At 35.8% G+C, this 21,688-nt stretch overlaps 5 protein-coding genes across 5 annotated transcripts; all 5 read left to right on the plus strand.

Moving 5' to 3' along the window:
* The first annotated feature begins 450 nt into the window (after positions 1-450).
* LOC105130032 (serine/threonine-protein kinase HT1) lies at positions 451-4,588 on the plus strand. Its single transcript, XM_011032348.1, has 6 exons — positions 451-1,763; positions 2,299-2,420; positions 2,805-3,010; positions 3,097-3,271; positions 3,557-3,691; positions 4,161-4,588. The coding sequence occupies exons 1-6, from the start codon at positions 1,433-1,435 to the stop codon at positions 4,365-4,367; spliced, it is 1,176 nt and encodes a 391-aa protein (XP_011030650.1). The 5' UTR covers positions 451-1,432; the 3' UTR covers positions 4,368-4,588.
* Positions 4,589-6,728: 2,140 nt separating this feature from the next.
* LOC105130037 (homocysteine S-methyltransferase 3-like) lies at positions 6,729-10,804 on the plus strand. Its single transcript, XM_011032354.1, has 7 exons — positions 6,729-7,083; positions 8,952-9,008; positions 9,149-9,375; positions 9,536-9,665; positions 9,779-9,982; positions 10,098-10,169; positions 10,473-10,804. Exons 1-7 carry the CDS (start codon positions 6,901-6,903, stop codon positions 10,614-10,616), a joined length of 1,017 nt encoding a protein of 338 aa, XP_011030656.1. The 5' UTR covers positions 6,729-6,900; the 3' UTR covers positions 10,617-10,804.
* Positions 10,805-11,293: 489 nt separating this feature from the next.
* On the plus strand, positions 11,294-14,045 carry LOC105130036 (LOW protein: PPR containing-like protein). The gene has a single exon (XM_011032353.1). It carries the CDS (start codon positions 11,401-11,403, stop codon positions 13,936-13,938), a length of 2,538 nt encoding a protein of 845 aa, XP_011030655.1. The 5' UTR covers positions 11,294-11,400; the 3' UTR covers positions 13,939-14,045.
* Positions 14,046-15,634: 1,589 nt separating this feature from the next.
* On the plus strand, positions 15,635-17,738 carry LOC105130035 (pentatricopeptide repeat-containing protein At3g22670, mitochondrial-like). The gene is made up of 2 exons (XM_011032352.1): positions 15,635-17,451; positions 17,516-17,738. The coding sequence occupies exon 1, from the start codon at positions 15,697-15,699 to the stop codon at positions 17,401-17,403; it is 1,707 nt and encodes a 568-aa protein (XP_011030654.1). The 5' UTR covers positions 15,635-15,696; the 3' UTR covers positions 17,404-17,451; positions 17,516-17,738.
* Positions 17,739-19,132: 1,394 nt separating this feature from the next.
* Positions 19,133-21,165, plus strand: LOC105130034 (pentatricopeptide repeat-containing protein At3g22670, mitochondrial-like). The gene has a single exon (XM_011032351.1). The coding sequence runs from the start codon at positions 19,196-19,198 to the stop codon at positions 20,900-20,902; it is 1,707 nt and encodes a 568-aa protein (XP_011030653.1). The 5' UTR covers positions 19,133-19,195; the 3' UTR covers positions 20,903-21,165.
* Positions 21,166-21,688: the final 523 nt, after the last annotated feature.

Consider the following 21,688-nt stretch of genomic DNA (forward strand, 5'->3'; position numbering starts at 1 on the left):
GGGAAAATTTAATCCTCCGGTCCTTTCAGGATCTTGCAATTCTGATCTCTGTTGGATAGTGACTTTTGGCCATTGACTCATCACAAGAACATGCCCAATTAAGCAAGGACGATTTAACTAAATGTCCTTAATTAGCCCGATAATGTAAGAATGTTTTAAGAATCTCATCCCAGAAAGAATCAAAATCGATTTGGACATGTGATGGTCATTTTAAGAATCATCGTTGTATTTAGCCAACTTTAGTTTGACTTGTTTCCTTAGAAATGCTCCAATCCGTGTTGGATGTCCAATTTGTTTTGTGTATATCATAGTGAAATTAGATATTGTTATTTGTTTATAAAATATTTTTTATTTGAAAGTATATTATTTTTTATTTTAATATATTAAAATTATCTAAAAAAGATTTTTAAATACAAAAACAAAGCTTTAAAAGACAGTTTTGTATGTTGGATTTCGAAAAATTCTCTCTCTCTCTCTCACCATCCACAAGAAAAGCCATAATTTTGCCAGCCAACCCCCGTGCTTCTCTCATACTTCTCTCTATTTGGTTAACAACAAATAATCGTTTTTTTGTTTACTATCTGCTCCTTGAAATCCCATCCACGAAACCCCTCTTCTCTTCTTCCCTTTATAATTGCGTGGAAGAAAACAAAGGGAATGTTGATGATGGTGGTGATGAATATGACATTATTGAGCTTTTTCCGACTCTATCCTTGCTCTCCATATTACTTTTTAGAGCATTCAAAGTCAACTTTATCGTCCTTTCTCTAAAGTTTTCGCTCTTTTGTTTTTGGTTTATGGGTTTTGCTTGCTTGCATGCGTGCTGTTTTTTTTTTACTTAAAGGTTTGGTTTTTCAGAAATTTTGCGAGCTTTTAAATTCCGGTTCATTCTTATTTTATCGCTCTTTGTTCAGATAATGGTTGGAATCGGGTCGTTTTCTTAGGGTTTTCTTTTGTTTGTATTTGTTTGTAGTGTTGCTTCGTTAGAAGACGAGATATGAATATATAGTTGGTGATGGGGAATTGGGTTTTTGAACCAATGTAAGGGTCAATTCATAGACCGCAAAACAAAGCATTTTTGTTATTCTTTTTTCTGATTGGTGGGCAATCTATTACAAATATTGTTCTTTTGGTTATTAGGTCAATATTGTAGGGAACTTGAATAGGTTAGGGGTTCGTGAAATTGGGTTTCTTTTTGTTCAAGATTTTTCGTTGTTGTCTTTGATTAGTAATTCAATTGGTAATTGCATAAGGATCTTTATAATTTTTCTGTTCTTGATCATTCAAGTTTTGATCAGTTAATGCGAGTTCGAGGGCAAGGAGCATGGTGATGAAAACATGATTTTTTTTTCCTTTTACTATTCTTGGATTGTCGTCTAGAATTTGAGGTTGTCTTTGTTATTCACGATTATTGCATTGTATTTGGTTCTTTATGATGGATTCAAAAACAAGTGGTAATGCTGGAGATGTCATGGCCGCGAAGAAACCGGATAACCAAGAAGGTGGTGCCAATTCAAATGTGAAAGGTATAGGAGGTGTGAGTAGCAAAGATATGTATTTTCGAGCTGATAAAATCGATCTTAAAAGCTTGGATGCACAGCTTGAGAAGCACCTGAGCAGGGTTTGGGCAAGGGACATTGAAATCCAAAGGCCTAGAGAAGAGTGGGAAATTGATTTGTCTAAATTGGATATAAGGCATGAGGTAGCCCATGGGACTTTCGGGACCGTGTATCGTGGTACTTATGATAACCAAGATGTTGCTGGTAATTGCTTTCTGTTTTCCAGTCCTCGCTCTGCATGTCTGTGTTTTTTTTACGCTTATGTGATTGTTCTTATTGTTTTGATTCTCAGAGCTCTTAATTTTAATTTTATTTTTTGGTTTCTGTTTCTTTAAAGGTCGTGCTGGGGAGTAAATAAGGATATCTTGTTTTCCCTATCCTCCAAAATCTTTATATGAGTTGCCTTTATACTGCTGCTTGTTAACATGCCCTAAATTTTGTAACGCCTTTGAAATTTATCATCTTTTTATTATTGACTATCATGTGATTATTTTAGGATGTTTATATGGCTTCTCTGTTTTTTCCTTGTCTTTTTCAAGAAATCGTTGGAAGTTCAGAAAATTATGCCATGCTTTGTCTGGATTTGGTTGTTTGATACTAATGCCTGCAAAACCTTTTCTCTACAACTCTTGATAAGCAATGATGAAATTGCAGCCTGTTTCCACTAGAGTGATTGGTAGCATTCAGCACTGCGTGTGTTGATGTTGAATTCTCACTGAACTGTTGTTGGATGTCATAGTGAAACTGCTGGACTGGGGGGAGGATGGTATGGCCACAGCTGCTGAAACCATGGCTGTTCGGGCATCATTTCAGAAAGAGGTTGCTGTTTGGCACAAGCTTGACCATCCTAACGTTACAAAAGTACAAAATTATTCTCAAACTTGTTGTGTTTATTATATTATGTGCATCATATTGCGTGGAAGTTGGTTTTTTTGAGTTGTGCAATTTTCCATGTTGTATTACCCTACCAATAATTACATTATGGATTCCTCTTGGCAAGCATGTTTTCTTGATACTTTGTTATAAATGTAGTTATCGTGTGTGTCTTACCATAGTGGAATTCATAAACTACATGTAAATGTTAAACTTATATTAACAAAAAATAACTTGCCACTTACTTAGAAGCCCTTTTAGTTGAATCCATATGCCTGGAGGATGATCCTCCCAGCCACTGTAGACATCATCATAAGCTTATCATTCATGATATTTTTATTTCTGATGCTTTAAGTTCCAATTTTCTAACAGTTTGTTGGAGCATCAATGGGAACTCTCAACCTCAAGATTCCTGCCAAAAACCCATCTGATGATAACATCAATCTCCCTGCTAGGGCATGCTGTGTTGTTGTTGAGTATCTCCCTGGCGGTACACTAAAACAATACTTGATAAGAAATAGTCGAAAGAAACTTGCTTTTAAGGTTGTAATCCAACTTGCTTTGGATCTCTCTAGAGGGTGAGTTTCTATTTCCACTCATTTTCTTTTATTGAAAAAATTCCCTATAAAAATTGTAGTTACTGGCTGGTGTTACTAATTTGCAGTCTTAGCTATCTACATTCAAAGAAGATTGTACATCGCGATGTCAAGACTGAAAATATGTTACTAGATTCTCATAAAACTCTTAAAATTGCTGATTTTGGTGTTGCCCGTATTGAAGCTCAGAATCCATGTGACATGACCGGAGAAACTGGCACCCTTGGATACATGGCCCCTGAGGTAATTCACACTTCAATAAAACATTTTTTTTCCCTAGGCAGAAGGTTTTTATAAAGAAACTTTGTATATTATCAGGTGATTGGTTATTTAAACAAGTCTGGGATGCATGTAAATGATGTGTAATGATTACGAAGTTAATTCTTGTGGCATGTTCAACATGGACTTCACAACGGCATGCTTTGCTGTTAATTGTAAATTTATAACCGTATGGACATGGAATGCAATTGAATTGGCATGTTTGAATTCTTATTGAATTACAACTTTCTAACCAGATACTTTATGCAGGTTCTTGATGGCAAACCATATAACAGAAGATGTGATGTCTACAGCTTTGGCATTTGCTTATGGGAAATTTATTGTTGTGACATGCCTTACCCTGATCTTAGCTTCGCTGATGTCTCCTCTGCTGTTGTTCGACAGGTTAGTTTGTAATTTAGGAAACAAGTCACATGCCTAGTTTTTATTATTTTTGTGTTTATGCTTCTTTTTTTTTCTCTTTTCTTTTTCCTGTTATATGGTGACCTGAGGAGGTTCAAAGTGAATGTTATCTCACTGTTCATGATTAATGGGTTTAGAACTTTATGATCTATTGTTTATCTAAATGCCATATTATTTGCCTCTTCTTTGCGAGGTAGCCCGTGACTGCAGTTCATGAATTGGTCCCTTTCTTCTTTCAATTTTTGTGATGGATATGCTTTTGTAATTAATTAACTGTTCAAGCAAGGAAAAGGCCTAGTTTAGTTGTAAACTGTAAAGCTCTTGAGAGAGCTGATATCCTGTTGTTAAAATAGTTTTTTCTTTTACTAAACTTTTTACGGGACCTTAAAATCTAGCATCCTGCCAAAGTTCATAGACATTGGTAATTTATACCGCATGATTTTATTGGCAGAATTTACGTCCAGATATTCCAAGATGCTGTCCAAGTTCTTTAGCAAATGTCATGAGAAAATGCTGGGATGGAAATGCGGAAAAACGTCCTGAAATGGCTGAGGTGGTGAAAATGTTGGAAGGGATTGATACAAGCAAGGGAGGAGGGATGATACCTGAAGATCAGAATTCCGGCTGTTTCTGTTTTAACCCTGTTCGCGGTCCCTAAGTTGTGCTCTTTCCCCTAAGTTGGTTTTGTAACCAGTCGGAGTCATGATCTAGCTCTTTGCTTGATTGTTTTCAAGCTTTTTCTTCACAGGAATGAAAAACATGTCTCGTGACTCTGCATGAATACTGAAATAAGGTTTATTCAAGTTTTAACCTTTTGCTTATCACAAGTTATCGTGCTTGTTGCATGAACGATGTGTTGGCCTTGCAAGGGCTGAGCCATTCATGTGTGATATCAATTACATTATATGGTAGATTTGTTGGGATGTGTGTGAATGGTTAGTGACATGGAACTGGTCGTTTCGAGGATGCAAGTCTCTGAACATGTTCTGTGGCAACAACTCTCACTGCTGTTGCCTTTCATAAAATCCAGCCCCAACTGCAAATCTTGGGCATTGACGGAAGCTTATTGGTACGGGCCATTTTTGCATGGCCTTTTTTAACCTTTATTGAGCCTGGGTAGAGCTCATATCTCAACTTTGAGCCTCAAAATATGGCTCTGGTTAAATGAATCCCAGCCATTAAGGGCGACACCCTAGAAGTATGCACCTGTTTTTGAAAGCAGCCCGTTAGCTTAACTTGAAAATTTCAACTCGAACAGATTTGAGGCTAAGAAATCCCGAGGATATATATCTCTCCTCCTACTGTGTAACCAAGACCCAAGATAAAAAAAATACATTTCAGTGCTTGATCTAGTGGTGGAAGGAGCTTGTCTCCTTTCATTGCACCTGGGTTTGAGTCCTGACATGCACACCTGTCATCTCCACGGTGTCTTACATGCCTACTGAGTTTGCAGGGTATTCAGTAGGCTATGAGGATTAGTCGTGGTGTGTGCAAACTGGCCCGGACACCCCACATAAAATCGTGGTGCATGCAAACTGGCCCGGACATCCCATATAAAAAAACCCAAGATAAAAATAAAATAAAATGAAATCCCAATCCATTAGTGCGAAAACTTTAATCAATCGGTATTTTCTAATGGAAAGTGATCTCCATTTTGCCTCAGCAAGATAACTATCTCTCTCTCTCTACATTACTTGTTTGATGGTACACAAGTTCTTCAAGAATTTCCAAAAATAAGTGGGAAGTCCAGTCGAATCAAATTGATGTTGCCCCCCCACCACTCAAAGGACAAATTCGTGGTCATTTCAAACACCGCTTTGTATTATAATTGACAGGTACGTTGATCCAAATTAAACCCTCTGATTTTTCTCCTGCCTTTAATCATTGACATTGTTTGATACGGTCCTCCTGCTTGTACAGAGTAATAAAAGGAATGCCATTTCCACATCGATATACTGTGTTTTGTGTGTGTATATTAACAAATCATTAAGCTTTGAGGGGGGTTTCATTGAACTAAATGCACAATGCATTTCCTTATGGATTTGCATGGTGAAATCTTTAATTATAAAACTTCTTTTTTTGGACAACTTCATCCTTTTTATGGGTAAATTGAAGACCATTTTCTTTCAATTTGTTGATGAAGGGCATGATCGAAAGCCTGGGGGGTCAAAGTGAAAAGGGAGAGAGGAACTAGGTGGCTTTTCAAGATTTTCATGATAAGTTAACTTTGATATTAAAAATAAATTTTAAAAAATATTATTTAAATATATTTTAAAAAAACAAATATTATAAAAAACCACCAATACTGCCATATTAAACGCTTATTGAACCTAACGAACGTGGACTTCAAACCGGCTGGATACATGCTGTCGTAGTGAAAGTGGAAACTGTGTCTGGTTTTATATTAGGCAAATAATAAAGTTGCTTGTCAGGATTTGTTTTTCCCTTTATTTTAACACCCATTAAAGAGATAACATAAACAATACCCGAAGAAAGGACATGCACCTCCAAAATTATAGGACGGCGTACACACCGTTCCTCTTTCTTTTATTTATCTATCTGTTTATTTATTTCTATAGAGAGGAGGAGATGATTTTAAAAATAATTCTTTGATGGAGTAAATCATACACTATTCTCTCTAGTTTTTTTTTATTTTTAAATTAATTATTTAATCCCTTGATCAGGGTTGAGAACACTTAATTTAATATTTTGTTTCAAAAAGTATCTTCTTTTCTTGTTAATCGTTTCATAGTATCTATTTAATCACCTTTTCTCTTTTCCATTTAAAAAAAAATTGGGAAAAAATATAAAATGGACAAAAGGAATAAATAATTAGTTTTTAAAATAAAAAATCAATTAAATCAGGGATTAATTTATAATTTACACTGGATCTGGTGCAGTTAATTTAGGACAATGAAGGATGAATTGCGCTGATGGTCCTAAACATCCTCCACCTCTATTTAAAGTATAGTGATTAATTTATCATCATTTACAATTACAAGTACTGTGGGGGCAATACAGTAACTTTGACAGCTTCACTCCCGCTTCTCTCTATAAAATGGTTGCAGGAATTAGGAACACATTAACTGAGTGCTTCCTGTTTCTTCTGAGCAACCAAAGACGTGCTGGCAACTCGCCATCCCTCGCTTAACCTCTTGTTTCTTCCGTCTTGATCATCAATAATTAACAACATGGAACTGGGAAACTTTGAAAATTCGTCGACGACGTTGATGACGGATTTCCTCAAAAAATGTGGTGGCTGTGCTATTGTTGACGGCGGCTTAGCCACTGAGCTCGAAAGACATGGTGCTGACCTTAATGACCCTCTCTGGAGTGCCAAATGCCTCATCAGTTCTCCTCACCTCGTTAGAAGGGTACCCTCGATCTCTCTCACTCTCTCTAAATGTATAAATAAATCTTACGCCTTTCTCTGCGCAGATTAATCGTCTCTCTCTCTCTCTCTCTCTTTTAGTGAAAATAAGAGAAAAATTAACAAAAATGTCGAGGCTGTTAAAAATAGCGCACTTCGATTTTTTTACAAAACCAAATTAAAAAAAATTATATCTTATATTCAAATACAATTTTTTTATTCAGAAAATTGAAGAATTTAAATTTTCAAATTTTATGCTAGCTTGAAAAAAATATATATTTAGAAGTTTTTCATGGTTTTTTTTATAAATTTTTCTCTTGTTTTAAATAAAGAAAAGAGAGAAATAATATATATATATATATATGTGTGTGTGTATTATATACTCAAGCACCTTTTAATAATAAAAGAAATTAAAATTATTTTTATTTTATTTTCTTGTATTTTTATATTTATTTAATATCATAAATTTAATTTTTAGTATAAATATAATATATATCTTAAGCTAACAAATTTAATTATATTTTTATATTAATTTAATATCATATAATATAATTTTTAGTATAAATATAAATTTCTTATATTCATATAATATAATATAATATAATATATTTATTTATTTAATATATTTTTATATTAATTTAATATCATAAATTTAATTTTTAGTATAAATATAAATTTCTTATGGTAGTTCTTGATTTAAATAAAATAAAATTAACATCCTATATTTAGATTATCAAAAATATAAAATTATTATTATAAATTATGATTATGAATTTTTTAATAAACAATAGTTATAATCTTGATATATTTCTATTTTTTATGAAAAAAATTATCTTCATGAATAAATCTTAAAAAAAGAAAATCGAAAATGAAAAAAAATATTTAATTTAATGAACAGACCTGTCCATTTTAATTTTCTTTCTTGTTTTCCTTTTTCAAGGTTTCAACTTTCAATGTCTTTCATCGGACAAATATGATTCCTTTTGTCACGTGTTAATGTTTATGTTTCCAAGCATATACATATGGAAAAGAATAGGTTTAAGGAAGCATGTTGTAAAGATAGAGATTCTTTCTTTATAAAACCCATACATTACGTGGAAGCATTTTATGTTGTGTTTGTTTTTACCATGCATCTTGGTTTAAAATTTCTTTTGAGTTTTTATTTAAAATTAAATTTTTTTTAATATCATAAATAAATTTTAAAAAATAAAAAATATTTTTTTAATAGTTGTTATCCTACCACAGCAAACATTAGATGGTATATTCTCACAAGCTACGTGGCAAAGGCTTCCCTACATCTAACCCTCGGTTCTGGTGTTTTTTTAAGGTGTCACGTGGCCTTTTCACAATACGTGTCTAGTTGTTTCTTTAAACAAATGACACGTTTCCATTCCATGAAAGTTAAAAGGTTCAAATACATCTGGACAGAGACTCGTGTAAGGTTTTTTCTTTCTTTTCTAGAGATGCAAGAAAAAAAAATAAAAAAAAGCGAGAAGAGACCATATATTTTTCTTGGTTCTTCAAGGTATCCCATCGAAACTAATTCTTCGAGGTTCTGTTTGTATGTTAAGATTAGAATCTCTTCCAAGAAAATTTATTGTATACACAGGAGTTTGAACCTAAATTTACTTGTTTAAACAAGCAGAGCCTTTTCCAAATAAATTTGAAGAAACATGAACGATGCCGATTGTTTGTGGAATTGAACTAGTTAGACATTATGAATCTCATGTACATGTTCTCTGGTCTACATGCTTCAAACGTTCTTGGAAAGCTAAAATTGGATAATGAAGTTGTGTTCTCGGTGGCATTCCTTTCTTGATCATGAATGCTCTTGTTGGTAATAGACAATAATGGATGTGTTTAATATGCCAGGTTCACCTAGATTATCTTGACGCTGGTGCAAATATCATACTATCAGCATCATATCAGGTATTTTTAGTACTGATAATCCAATTATATGTAATTTTTGTGGGGATAAAGTTCAGCTAACATTTTTTTTCAAAATAAAAATATGACAGGCTACTATTCAGGGTTTTGTGGCTATAGGCTTGTCTGTATTATTGTGACAGGCTACTATTCAGGGTTTTGTGGCTAAAGGCTTGTCTGTGGAAGAAGCAGAATCATTGCTTAGGAGAAGTGTTGAAATTGCATGTGAGGCAAGGGAAATTTACTATGACAAAAGTACCAAAGGTTCTTGGGATTACATTGAAAGTGGAAATATCTCTAGACGTCCTGTTTTAGTTGCAGCTTCCATTGGCAGCTATGGTGCTTATTTGGCTGATGGTTCCGAGTATAGGTGAGTAACTAAAAGATTAACATATTATTTGCCCGTATCAGCAGATTATGAGACGGTCTCTAATGCAAGTAATTACCAAATATTACATCAAGCTTGTCGTTCCTTCTTGCAATTCCCTTTCTTTTACCCGACAACAATCTGATGCTATCTCTCTTTACAGTGGGAAATATGGTGATGCAGTTTCTCTAGAAAAACTGAAGGATTTTCACAGGAGAAGGTTACAGGTTCTACTCAAATCAGGTGCTGACCTGATTGCATTTGAGACAATTCCAAATAAGCTTGAGGCAAAGGTAGTTCTTATATTTCTTATTAGATTAATAATTCCGTGGTATTTATTGATAATGTCGTAACACGTATTTTTTCTGGCACTGTCCTCGTTATTTTGCTTGGTTTTTTTTATCAGGCTTGTGCTGAGCTTCTAGAGGAGGAAGGGATAAATATTCCAGCATGGTTCTCTTTCAATTCCAAGGATGGAATTAATGTGGTCAGTGGTGATTCTATACTGGAATGTGCCTCTATTGCAGATTCATGCAAACAAGTTGTTGCTGTTGGAATCAACTGTACCCCTCCTAGATTTATCCATGGACTTGTTCTCTCCATCCGAAAGGTCTGTTTCCTGGTTAATAATTTTTCTAACTTAAACTAAATTTCTAAAGGAACTCTGCTATACACATCTAAATTAACCTGTGGGACTCATGCAATTCGTCTGATTAATCTGGCAGGCAACAAGTAAGCCAATAGTCATATATCCAAACAGCGGCGAGACATACAATGCTGAGCTTAAGCAGTGGACGGTGAGCATCCTGGTGGAGTTCTTTTTGTTTCAAGTTTTTATTGCTTGTATACCAGGCTGTCTTGTGGACTTCTCCACCAAGCACTGCCTTCTCAGTCCCTGAAGTACTGCAAAGTTGCTAATTCGTTATTTAGAACTACTGCGTATAATTTTGTACAAACTGGTTTTTTTAGGACAGCTGATGTTCTTCAACGTTATATTATCATTACGAAGCAGTATTTCTTCCTGTTTCTTGATCAATCACTTGCACAATTTCTTTAACGTCAGCGATTCATAATAGTTGAATTGATGTTTACTGCTGCAGAAATCAAGTGGAGTGGTAGATGAAGACTTTGTTTCATACATAAACAAGTGGCGTGAAGCGGGGGCTTCTCTATTTGGAGGATGCTGCAGGACTACCCCAAACACCATCAGGGCTATAGGCAGTGTGCTCTCCAAAAATCCTTAAAACTTCTTCAGGTGCTAAAACTGAGATGCGATCCCGTGAAGATTAAGAAACCGGGAATGAGAATCTGAAAGCATCTTAGTTCGCCAAAAGCCTTGGAACCCAATGTTACACCTTCGTGGGTACATGTAACACTGTCTTCTCTATGTATCTCAATTAAATAAATAAAATTTCCTCCTTATCTTTCTTTCTGGTCAAAGTTTCCAAGTGAAATCGGAATAACAGTAAGTTAGGTGCAACCTTCAATTCAATTATCGATTTATGCAACTGGCATTTGAACAACGGCTCTAAGTGGGCATAAAAATGGTGGCCATTGATAGATAATTCAACTTCTCGTCTCCTCAGAAATTTGTTAATCTGAATCATTGAAACTTGTAGAACATGGAAATCTTTAATCACGATAATGTCAATCTAATTTTAGTTGGCATAACCTGGAAGAATTTATCAGGTGAAAAACAAACCCTTTTTATTAGGTGTCATCATTCTTAGTTTTGTTCGGTTTGAAAAAATTAAAATCAAACTAAATTATTCGATTTTTTTAAAATATTCTAATTAGTTTAATTTTTTTTTCCAGTTAAATTTTTTTAATTGAATTAAATTTTTAGGTTTTTTTGCTATAGAAGATTGCTTGTTTACTTGCACAAAGGCCTCGACCAAAACTTAAAATATAAAACTTCTATATCGAAAAGGAATATAAAAAAGGGCAAATCAGCTCGTAACCGCTAGCAATTTTAAAATTTCAGCTAATCTAGTTAGCCCTTCAGCTGCAACAGAGAGTCCAGACCAAATGGCGGCAACACTTCATCTCTCTACTCTAATTCCAGCTACCCCAGCCTCCGTAGCTCTAGCCAACCAAAATGAACTCAAAACTTTGACCAAGCACCGCTCTTATCCAACTGGGTCTTTCAAAAAATGCAAAACAATGACAGAACTCAAACAACTACACTCTCAAATCACTAAAAAGGGCCTCAATCACCACCCTTTATCTCTAACCAACCTAATATCCTCTTGCACTGAAATGGGCACTTTTGAAAGTTTAGAATACGCGCAAAAGGCATTAGAGCTCTTCATAGAAGATAATGGAATAATGGGTACTCATTATATGTTCAGTTATTTGATTAGAGGTTACTCTGCATGTGGACTTGGTGATAAAGCCATTGCAGTCTTTCGTCAACTGATGTGCATGGGTGCTGTCCCTGATAATTTCACATTTCCCTTCGTGCTAAGCGCGTGCACGAAGAGTGCTGCGCTTAGTGAGGGGTTTCAAGTCCATGGAGCAATCGTTAAAATGGGTTTTGAGAGAAATATGTTTGTAGAGAATTCTTTGATACATTTCTATGGTGAGTGTGGAGAGATTGATTGTATGAGAAGGGTGTTTGATAAAATGTCTGAGAGAAATGTTGTGTCATGGACTAGCTTGATTGGTGGCTATGCTAAGAGGGGCTGTTATAAAGAGGCTGTTTCTTTGTTTTTTGAGATGGTAGAGGTGGGTATTAGACCCAATTCAGTTACGATGGTAGGAGTGATTTCAGCTTGTGCAAAGTTGCAGGATCTCCAGTTGGGAGAGCAGGTGTGTACTTGTATTGGTGAGTTAGAGTTGAAGGTTAATGCGTTGATGGTTAATGCACTTGTTGACATGTACATGAAATGTGGAGCTATAGATAAGGCAAGAAAGATTTTTGACGAGTGTGTTGATAAAAATTTGGTCTTGTACAACACAATCATGTCAAATTATGTGCGCCAAGGGCTGGCAAGAGAAGTTCTTGCTGTATTGGGTGAAATGTTGCAACATGGTCCGCGACCTGATAGGATTACAATGTTGTCTGCTGTCTCAGCATGTTCAGAGTTGGATGATGTTTCTTGTGGAAAATGGTGCCATGGTTATGTTTTGAGGAATGGATTAGAAGGTTGGGACAATGTTTGCAATGCCATCATTAACATGTACATGAAGTGTGGCAAACAAGAAATGGCTTGTAGAGTCTTTGATCGTATGTTGAACAAGACTCGGGTATCATGGAACTCAGTGATTGCAGGTTTTGTTAGAAATGGTGACATGGAGTCTGCTTGGAAAATTTTCAGGGCGATGCCAGACAGTGATCTTGTCTCTTGGAACACAATGATCGGGGCTTTGGTACAAGAGAGCATGTTCAAGGAAGCGATAGAACTTTTTCGGGTAATGCAGAGCGAGGGAATATCACCAGACAAGGTGACAATAGTGGGTGTTGCATCGGCCTGTGGGTATCTAGGAGCACTGGACCTTGCAAAGTGGATCCATAGTTATATTAAGAAGAAAGATATTCACTTTGATATGCGACTTGGCACAGCCTTGGTTGATATGTTTGCTAGATGTGGTGACCCTCAGAGTGCAATGCAAGTTTTCAACAAGATGGTGAAAAGAGATGTTTCAGCCTGGACTGCTGCCATTGGTGCAATGGCCATGGAGGGAAATGGAACTGGGGCTATTGAGCTTTTTGATGAGATGCTGCAGCAAGGGATTAAACCAGATGGAGTGGTTTTTGTGGCACTCCTGACTGCATTGAGCCATGGTGGATTGGTAGAACAGGGCTGGCATATTTTCAGGTCCATGAAGGATATCTATGGCATAGCTCCCCAAGTTGTCCATTATGGGTGCATGGTTGATTTGCTTGGCCGAGCTGGGTTACTGAGCGAAGCTCTTGGTCTCATAAATAGTATGCAAATGGAGCCTAATGATGTGATCTGGGGATCTCTTATAGCTGCTTGCCGGGTGCACAAAAATGTAGACATTGCAGCTTGTGCAGCTGAAAGGATAAGCGAATTGGATCCTGAGAGGACTGGGATTCATGTGCTTCTGTCAAACATATATGCCTCTGCAGGAAGATGGGATGATGTTGCAAAGGTTAGGCTACACCTGAAGGAGAAAGGAGCCCATAAAATTCCTGGATCAAGCTCAATCGAGATCAATGGAAAATTTTTTGAGTTCACGACTGGTGATGAATCACACCCAGAAATGACCCACATTGAGCCTATGTTGAAGGAGATTTGCTGTAGGCTAAGAGACAATGGCTATGTTCCTGATCTCACGAATGTTCTGCTTGATGTAAATGAGAAGGAAAAGGAGTACCTGCTCAGTCGACACAGTGAAAAATTGGCAATAGCTTTTGCACTTATTAGTACAGATCAAGGAATGCCAATTCGTGTTGCAAAGAATCTCCGAATATGCTCTGATTGCCACTCATTTGCCAAACTAGTATCAAAATCATACAGCCGAGAAATCATTGTTCGGGATAACAACCGTTTCCACTTTTTCCAGCAAGGTTTCTGTTCTTGTGGTGATTATTGGTGATTGAAATGTGAATGTTATACCCAGTGGCTACATTTTAGAGATGCCGGTGAGCAACAAAAACCCAAGTTCTTTGTTTCTTGCAGACCAAACTAGAATTCCCAGTTTGGGAACAGCATGTCCCAGCAATTTCCAACCTTCAATCAGCAAGAACATTATTTGGAATCATGAACAAGGGTTGAGAAAAAAATGCTAAACATGGCTATTTATGCAAGAGACAATTGTACAGGAGAAAAATAATAATTAATGAATACCATAAGAGAAGTTTCTGTTCCATTGTAGATGGTGGTTATACAGTTCTAAGCTCTTACCCAAGAAATAAAGGAACATCCCACAGAATCAGCCCAAACCCGAGACGTGCTTCATAACTGTCGGAAAATGGAGTCTACAAAAGCATGGTGCATTGGGTCAGATTGCCAGAGTTTAGCCACACGATGATATGTTGATGCGCGCCTGTGAACTTCCTCAACAAGCCAGATGGTGGCTCCGGCCTTACAAGGATGATTCATGATATCCAAAGGCTTGTGCTTATCTCCATTGCCAGTTAGCTGTTGATCAATTGTAACATCATTGGGTAACCGATGGCCATCAATTCCAACATTAATCTCTATATCTGCATCTGAGAAAGAAGATTCATCCAATGATATAACATCAACTGCGTCAGCCTACGGTATTGTCCTCTTCATGTTTGCACACAATGAAACCCTGCAAAGAGCCAGCTCACAATGTAAACAAGAGTCCTCAAACACACGAAAATTGAACCCCATTTGACACAACACAAACAAATTGAGGTGCATTACCCTTTTTCCCTTTCTGGAGGGATGAAGATGGAGATGTAATTTGCAAGAGCGCGTTAAATTTCTTATTTTTCTAAGTACTGTTTTTTTATTTTAAAAAAAATTATTTTTGATATTAATGTATTAAATAATTTAAAGAGATATTAAAAAAATTAAAACTTAATGAAAAGTCAGTTTAACACTACAGCTCCAAATGAAATCTAAAGCACCGGTTGTTTTTAGACTGGACTGAGCTTTTAAATTTTTTGAGGTTTTTTTTTTAATAAGGTTTTCAGGTGCTTTTATATTATCTTTGTTACAGATAAAACAAAATTACTATATTTTCAATAAAAACATATTTTTAAAAACAATAGCTTTCAAGATATAAAATACTACCTAAGTAAGAAAGAAGATTTTAACTGCCAAGTTTGTGGTCTTTGCTAGAATTAAAAAGTTATTTATGATTACATTCTAAAAGTTTTAATTTTTTTATGTTTTAAATTATATTTTTAATTTATTTTAATATACTAATATTAAAAATAATTTATTTTAAAATAATTACAATCACATTCTAAAACATCCAAAACGCTAAAAGAATAGGATTTTTGGGGGAAATAACATATTCAACCAAGATTTTAATCCTCAATTTGGTCACGAGTCCCGATTGGATCCCATCGTTTGGACAGCACCCACTTAACTCTCTCCCTGTAATTTTTCCATTCTAAAACGACGCTGTTATTGTTATGCTAGATTGTAATGATGGTTTAATTGGGAATGCTTGATTGACGGGGTATCCAAATCTAATTGAGAAGATTAGTATTTTTTTAGGAGCCAGTTGAGAACCACGTGACAGTTTCGGGACAAATATGTCTTTTGAGCTATTATTCCAGGCCCAATATGAACCGAACAACCTCTCGGCCCAACACCCACCTTCCGGCTGCTTCGTTTCGCCGTTCAGTTCCTGGTATGTAGTGCAGAGAACTGAATGAAAGTATTGATGCTTTCTTTTGCTTCTCAAAGAAAAATGCAGCCAAAACTCCAAATGCTCAAGCTCCATCGAAAAGCCCTCTTTGCTAAACCCCTCCTAGCCAACTACTTACTACCTAAACTCCTATGCACCCTGTCCGAGTTAACTCTCGCTTGTGACTCACCCGACTCTCCTCAGCCCCGGCCTTCTATCCTCTCAACTTGGCTCAATAACGACCAGAAGCCAAAAGTCAGAAAACCGACCAGCGGACATTTTGCTAATCCTTCACATGCCAACTGCGACAAATATCCCAACACTGAGTCCCACAAAAATATTGCTAGTCTCTCGCTATTATCGGAAGCAAGCGATAGTGATGTGCATAAAGCGGGTGAAATCCTAAAGAAACACTACTCATCTGAGGATGCTGTTGTCGAAGCGTTAAATGAGAGTGGTATCAGTGCAACACATGAATTGGTCTCGCAGCTTTTGAAGAGATTTAGCAATCAATGGCTGGTGGCTTCGGGGGTTTTCATTTGGGCAAAAAATCAAACAGGTTTTGTGCATAAACCTGAGATATATAATTCCATGATTGATATATTAGGGAAGTCCAGGAAATTTAGTCTTATGTGGGATTTAGTTCAGGAAATGAGTGGACTAAATGGGTATGTTTCATTGGTTACCATGGGGAAAGTAATGAAGCGTCTCGTTAGAGATGGCAAGTACAGTGAAGCTATTGATGCATTTAGAGGATTAGAGAAATTCGGTTTGAGTAAAAGCACAGAGGCAATGAATGTGCTGATGGATATTTTGGCTAGGAACGGTCGTGTTGAGGATGCTCGTGCTGTGGCTTTAGAGTTTGAGTATTGTTTAAATTTAGATTATCGTAGTTACAATATTTTGTCATCTGGATATTGCAAAGCAAGGATGTTTGGTGATGCAAGAAAGACTATGGAAGAAATGGAGGAACGTGGTTTTCATCCTAATGTTGTTTCGTACACCGCTTTCATTGAAGCATACGGTGAGCAGAAGGATTTTCGAAATGTTGAAATCATTTTAAATGAGATGCAAGAGAAGGGTTGCCCTCCTGATTTGATTGCATATACTGTTTATATACGTGTTCTTGGGAATGCGAGGCAAATAAATAAAGCTTTGGAAGTCTGCGAGGAAATAAAGAGACATGGTTTCGTGCTTGGTACTCAGTTCTACTGTTCGTTAATTCATAGTTTATGTCTGTCTGGAAGGCTCAAGGATGCTTGGAATATTTTTGAGGACGTGGAAAAGAAAGGAGTTGGTCGGGATTTGGGGATGTATAAAGCCATGATTTCTGCTGCTTGTGCACTTTCGCAGGATGAGAGTGCTTTAAAGCTGCTCCACAAAATGGAGGAAGACTCTTGCAAACCAGATGTCCAGACTTATGCGCCTCTGTTAAAGATGTGTTGCAGGAAGAAGAGCATGAAAATGCTCAAATTTCTGCTGAATCACATGTTTGAGAACGATGTCAGTATTGATATTGTTACATACGACCTATTGGTGCACGGCCTCCGTAAGCAAGGGAAACTCAAATACGCTTGCTTCTTCTTTCAAGAAGCAGTGTTGAAGGGAATGGTCCCTTGTGATAAGACATACAAGATTTTGTTGGAGGAACTTGAGAGAAAGAATATGGCAGACATGAAGGGAAAGATTGAGAAGTTGATGATACGGGCAAAGGAGCTAAACAGGATTTAGGCCTTGCAGGATGCTTACATTAATCTGAGCCCAGCAGCATGCTTGTTGGTTAGTTGCTTCGTTTTCATCAATCTGATTTCTACTTCGAGATGGTTCTTGACCCTGTTCTCAGTCGATTCTATAACTGTTCGAACCCGAGTGAAGAAAGCGATCCTAGACACAGTTTTTAACTGGACACATAATGAACAGCACAATTGTTTGATGAGAAAGCCTTGAATTTTATCTAAGGTTATGTTAAGTATGTTTAGTTAAGAATAAATCTTGACTTAAATCAAAAGTTTATTTTAAATTTGAGTAAAATTTTGATTTAATTTTAAAATAAAAGCTTTAACTGTTTATGAATTCTAACTTATACTGCATTTATTTATTTTAAAATCTTATAGGTTAATTTAAAAAATGTACTATCGATTTAAAGTCATTCTAATTTAGTTTTACCAGAAATTATTTATAAAAAACAATTTTTAATTCATGGCTTTATTCTATTCTCAGTCGATTCTATAACTGTTCGAACCCGAGTGAAGAAAGCGATCCTAGACACAGTTTTTAACTGGACACATAATGAACAGCACAATTGTTTGATGAGAAAGCCTTGAATTTTATCTAAGGTTATGTTAAGTATGTTTAGTTAAGAATAAATCTTGACTTAAATCAAAAGTTTATTTTAAATTTGAGTAAAATTTTGATTTAATTTTAAAATAAAAGCTTTAACTGTTTATGAATTCTAACTTATACTGCATTTATTTATTTATTTATTTTAAAATCTTATATTTTTATTTAAAAAATGTACTATCGATTTAAAGTCATTCTAATTTAGTTTTACCAGAAATTATTTATAAAAAACAATTTTTAATTCATGACTCAAAATTAAAAATTACTTTTTATAATTCATGACAAATATTTCTAGTTCCTTTATTGCCATTCTGATGGGATGTGAAGAGCATCTGGCCCAACTTGATTGTTGAGACTGGAAGCTAAATCAATCGGGCCTAGTCTACAGCCTGATCGTCTAGGCAATTAGCATGCCCATTGTTTTTTTTTTTCTTCCTCCTTTATATAAAGCACTAACTTGTCATGATTTTTTTTTTAATTTTTTTTTTTTTTCAAAACATCATGGTTTGGCAAATGATATAGTTGGAACAACAATAATTTAAAAATTCATTTTTAACGGCTTGTTTGGTGTTGTGATTAAATTGTTATTTTTTTCTTTTTTAATATATTAATATTTAAAATAATTTAAAAAAACTATTTTGATACTCATTTTCTCTATATATTTTTCTCTCTCTCTATCTTTTTCTCTAGCATTTATTTTTGTTTTTTATGGATTTATAACTAATTGATTAATAGTAGATTCTCAAATCATACAAGTATATTATCTAAGATTTATTTCATATTCAATTTTACCTATCATAGCTAAATTCAAGTATAAAATTGTATGCCCTGTAATTTCTAGAGCTTCGTGATCTTAGGTATATTATTCAGTAGTTGAAGATGTACATAAAATATATTTTATATTCTCGATGAATATTTAATTTTTAAACAATTATAAAGTTGTATTGCATAATTTCACCACTATGTTAGTATAGATATAATTAAAAATTAATAAGGAATTAAACGACACATAATTAAATTATTATATTACCATAACCTTTAAAATAATTTAAAAGAATAATTCTACATATTCGAAATTGGAAAAGCTCTTGCTAGAGTGAAGAAAATAGCGTCGCAGAAGGGGATTTTAAGATCGAGATTGGGCCTAATATATACACAACCCATCAGGTTGGCCCAATAAGTCATGCTCCATTCTTCCTTCTCTTCAAAGAGCGTCCGGCATGTTCTTACATTCTGCATCCAGATTTCAGAGGGAAAAAAAATGCAGCCAAAACTCAAAATACTCAAGCTCTTTAAAAAATCCCTTGCTCCAGTGCCTTATCAAATCAATCGCTTGTTAGCCAAGCACCTATCAACCATTACCCAGTTTCCCCTCACCCACGACTCACCCTTCTCGCCTGAGTCTCCCAGCGGACTTACTAGGGACCCAAAACTCTCTGATCCAGAAAATGGAAATTTTTTTATTTCTCCACTTGCCAATTGGGTCGATAATCCGACCCTTGAAAACTTCAAAAGCATAGCAGCTGAGAGTGGCACTGGCGGGGACATTGATAAAGTAAAAGGAATCCTTAAAAGACACTTCCCATCCGAGGATGCTGTTGTAAAGGCGTTGGATGAGAGTGGAATAAATGCAACAAATGATTTGGTTTCGCAGCTTTTGGAGAGGTTTAGCAATCAATGGATCACGGCTCTTGGTGTTTTCATTTGGGCAAAGAATCAAACAGGCTATGTGCATACACCTCGGTTATATGATCTCGTGGTCGATATATTAGGGAAGTGCAAGAAGTTTGGTATTATGTGGAAAGTAGTCAATGAAATGAATGAGTTAAACGGGCATGTTTCACTTTCCACGATGAGCATTGTAGTGAGGCGGCTGGCTAGTTCTGGTATGTACAAAGATGCTATTGACGTACTTAGAGGGCTGGAGAAATATCGTGTGAAGAAAGATACAGTGGCATTGAATATGGTAATGCATGCACTGGCGAAGCAAGGTGGTGCTAAGGATGCTTATAGTGTCTTTTTAGAGTTTAAGGATTCTATAACCTTGGATTCTCATAGTTTCAATATTTTGATACATGGGTATTGCGAAGCAAGAATGTTAGATGATGCTAGAAAAACAATGGAAGAAATGGAGAAACACGGATTTCGTCCTGATGCTTCCTCGTACACTTGTTTTATTAAAGCATATTGTCAGCAGAAGGATTTTCGAAATGTTGAAGTTATATTGAATGAGATGGGAGACAAGGGTTGCGAGCCTGATGTGATTGCATATTCTATTTATATTCGTGCTCTAGGGAAAGCAAGAAAAATAAATGAAGCTTTGGAGGTTTATGAAAAGATGAATAAAAAAAGTTGCAAGCCTGATGCTAAATTTTTTAGTACACTCATCTACGTATTAGGTCGGTCTGGAAGGCTTAACGATGCGTGGTACGTGTTTGAGGATATGGAAAACCATGGGGTTAGTCGGGATTTGTGGACGTATAATGCCATGATTTATCATGCTTGTGCAAATCGGCAAGGCAACAGTGCTTTAAAGCTGCTTGAGAGGATGGAGGAGAATTCTTGCAAGCCAGATCTTGAGACTTATCAACCTTTATTGAAGATGTGTTGCAAGATGAAGGACATGAAGGTGCTCAAGTTTCTGTTGAGTCACATGCTCAATAACAATGTTAGCATTGATCTTAGTACATATGCTCTTTTGATTCGTGAACTCGCTGGGAGCGGGAAACTTGAACATGCTTGCTTCTTCTTTCAAGATGCGGTGTTGAATGGAATTGTTCCCAAGGAAAGGACATACGAGATTTTACTGAAAGAACTCGGGCAAAATAATATGGTTGAAATGAAGAGGAAGATCGAAAAGTTGATGTTACAGGCGAAAGAGCAGATATGATATTGACTCTACTTGCCTTCTAACTTGTTAAGATTCTTGATTAGAGAAAAGATTGAGATATTGGCGTTGCTAGTGTTCAAGGATGAAACGTCTTGTTGTTCTTCTGTCAATTTCTTAGTACCTAACTGTTGTTCTTGGCACCGTTCTTGTTCTATGATGCATTCCCAGTTCCTCTTCCACCTGTCTTGTCAACTTCTGTTACTAAACTAAGATGAAGAATGTGATCAATTGGTAAAGAATGCACCATTGACCAAACTGGATGAGTTTTTCACTTGTATTGTTGCTCAGAATCCTAATTTATAATGTTGCATGCCCTTCTAAGTTTGAGGCCCGTGGGGAGCCACAAAGATGCATAAACTGTGCTGCGTGACACTATTAAACTGGCAAATTCCAGCTATGAATGCTAGCTGCACAACATCACGTGCTGTACATCTGATTGTCAGGAGTTTTATCAATGCTAATTGTCCATCTACTGTGGATCCCGGCCCCTGAGTTTTCCTTTTACAAGAATATATTTTTTCTGAATTTTCCTTGTTATTTTGATTGTGTTTGTTCTCGTATCACTATAAATTATTGCATTGATTTTACTATTTGATCAGTTTAGTATTATCAAAATTTAGGATACTTCGAAGAGAACTAGGCATGACAATTTTATTCTATCCTTGTGGTTTTACCACCTCTGTTAGATTGTCCATATGCTCAAATTTGGATATCACGATGTTCTTTTCTAGTCGACACTGCGCTTTTCTTTAGGATACGGTCCCCTTTATATATATATATATATAT

This window comes from Populus euphratica, unplaced genomic scaffold (assembly GCF_000495115.2).
Source record: "Populus euphratica unplaced genomic scaffold, PopEup_1.0 scaffold17.1, whole genome shotgun sequence".
In the NCBI taxonomy this organism is placed as follows: Eukaryota; Viridiplantae; Streptophyta; class Magnoliopsida; order Malpighiales; family Salicaceae; genus Populus; species Populus euphratica.

Excerpts from the sequence above, each read along its gene's own strand:
- LOC105130034 (XM_011032351.1), top strand. The coding sequence starts at position 19,196 with ATGCTCCATTCTTCCTTCTCTTCAAAGAGCGTCCGGCATGTTCTTACA.
- LOC105130037 (XM_011032354.1), top strand. The coding sequence starts at position 6,901 with ATGGAACTGGGAAACTTTGAAAATTCGTCGACGACGTTGATGACGGAT. Across the intron at positions 7,084-8,951 it reads CTCCTCACCTCGTTAGAAGG|GTTCACCTAGATTATCTTGA; the intron begins GTACCCTCGATC and ends TTAATATGCCAG. Across the intron at positions 10,170-10,472 it reads CTGAGCTTAAGCAGTGGACG|AAATCAAGTGGAGTGGTAGA; the intron begins GTGAGCATCCTG and ends TTACTGCTGCAG.
- LOC105130032 (XM_011032348.1), top strand. The coding sequence starts at position 1,433 with ATGATGGATTCAAAAACAAGTGGTAATGCTGGAGATGTCATGGCCGCG. Across the intron at positions 2,421-2,804 it reads ACCATCCTAACGTTACAAAA|TTTGTTGGAGCATCAATGGG; the intron begins GTACAAAATTAT and ends ATTTTCTAACAG. Across the intron at positions 3,692-4,160 it reads CCTCTGCTGTTGTTCGACAG|AATTTACGTCCAGATATTCC; the intron begins GTTAGTTTGTAA and ends TTTTATTGGCAG.
- LOC105130036 (XM_011032353.1), top strand. The coding sequence starts at position 11,401 with ATGGCGGCAACACTTCATCTCTCTACTCTAATTCCAGCTACCCCAGCC.
- LOC105130035 (XM_011032352.1), top strand. The coding sequence starts at position 15,697 with ATGAAAGTATTGATGCTTTCTTTTGCTTCTCAAAGAAAAATGCAGCCA.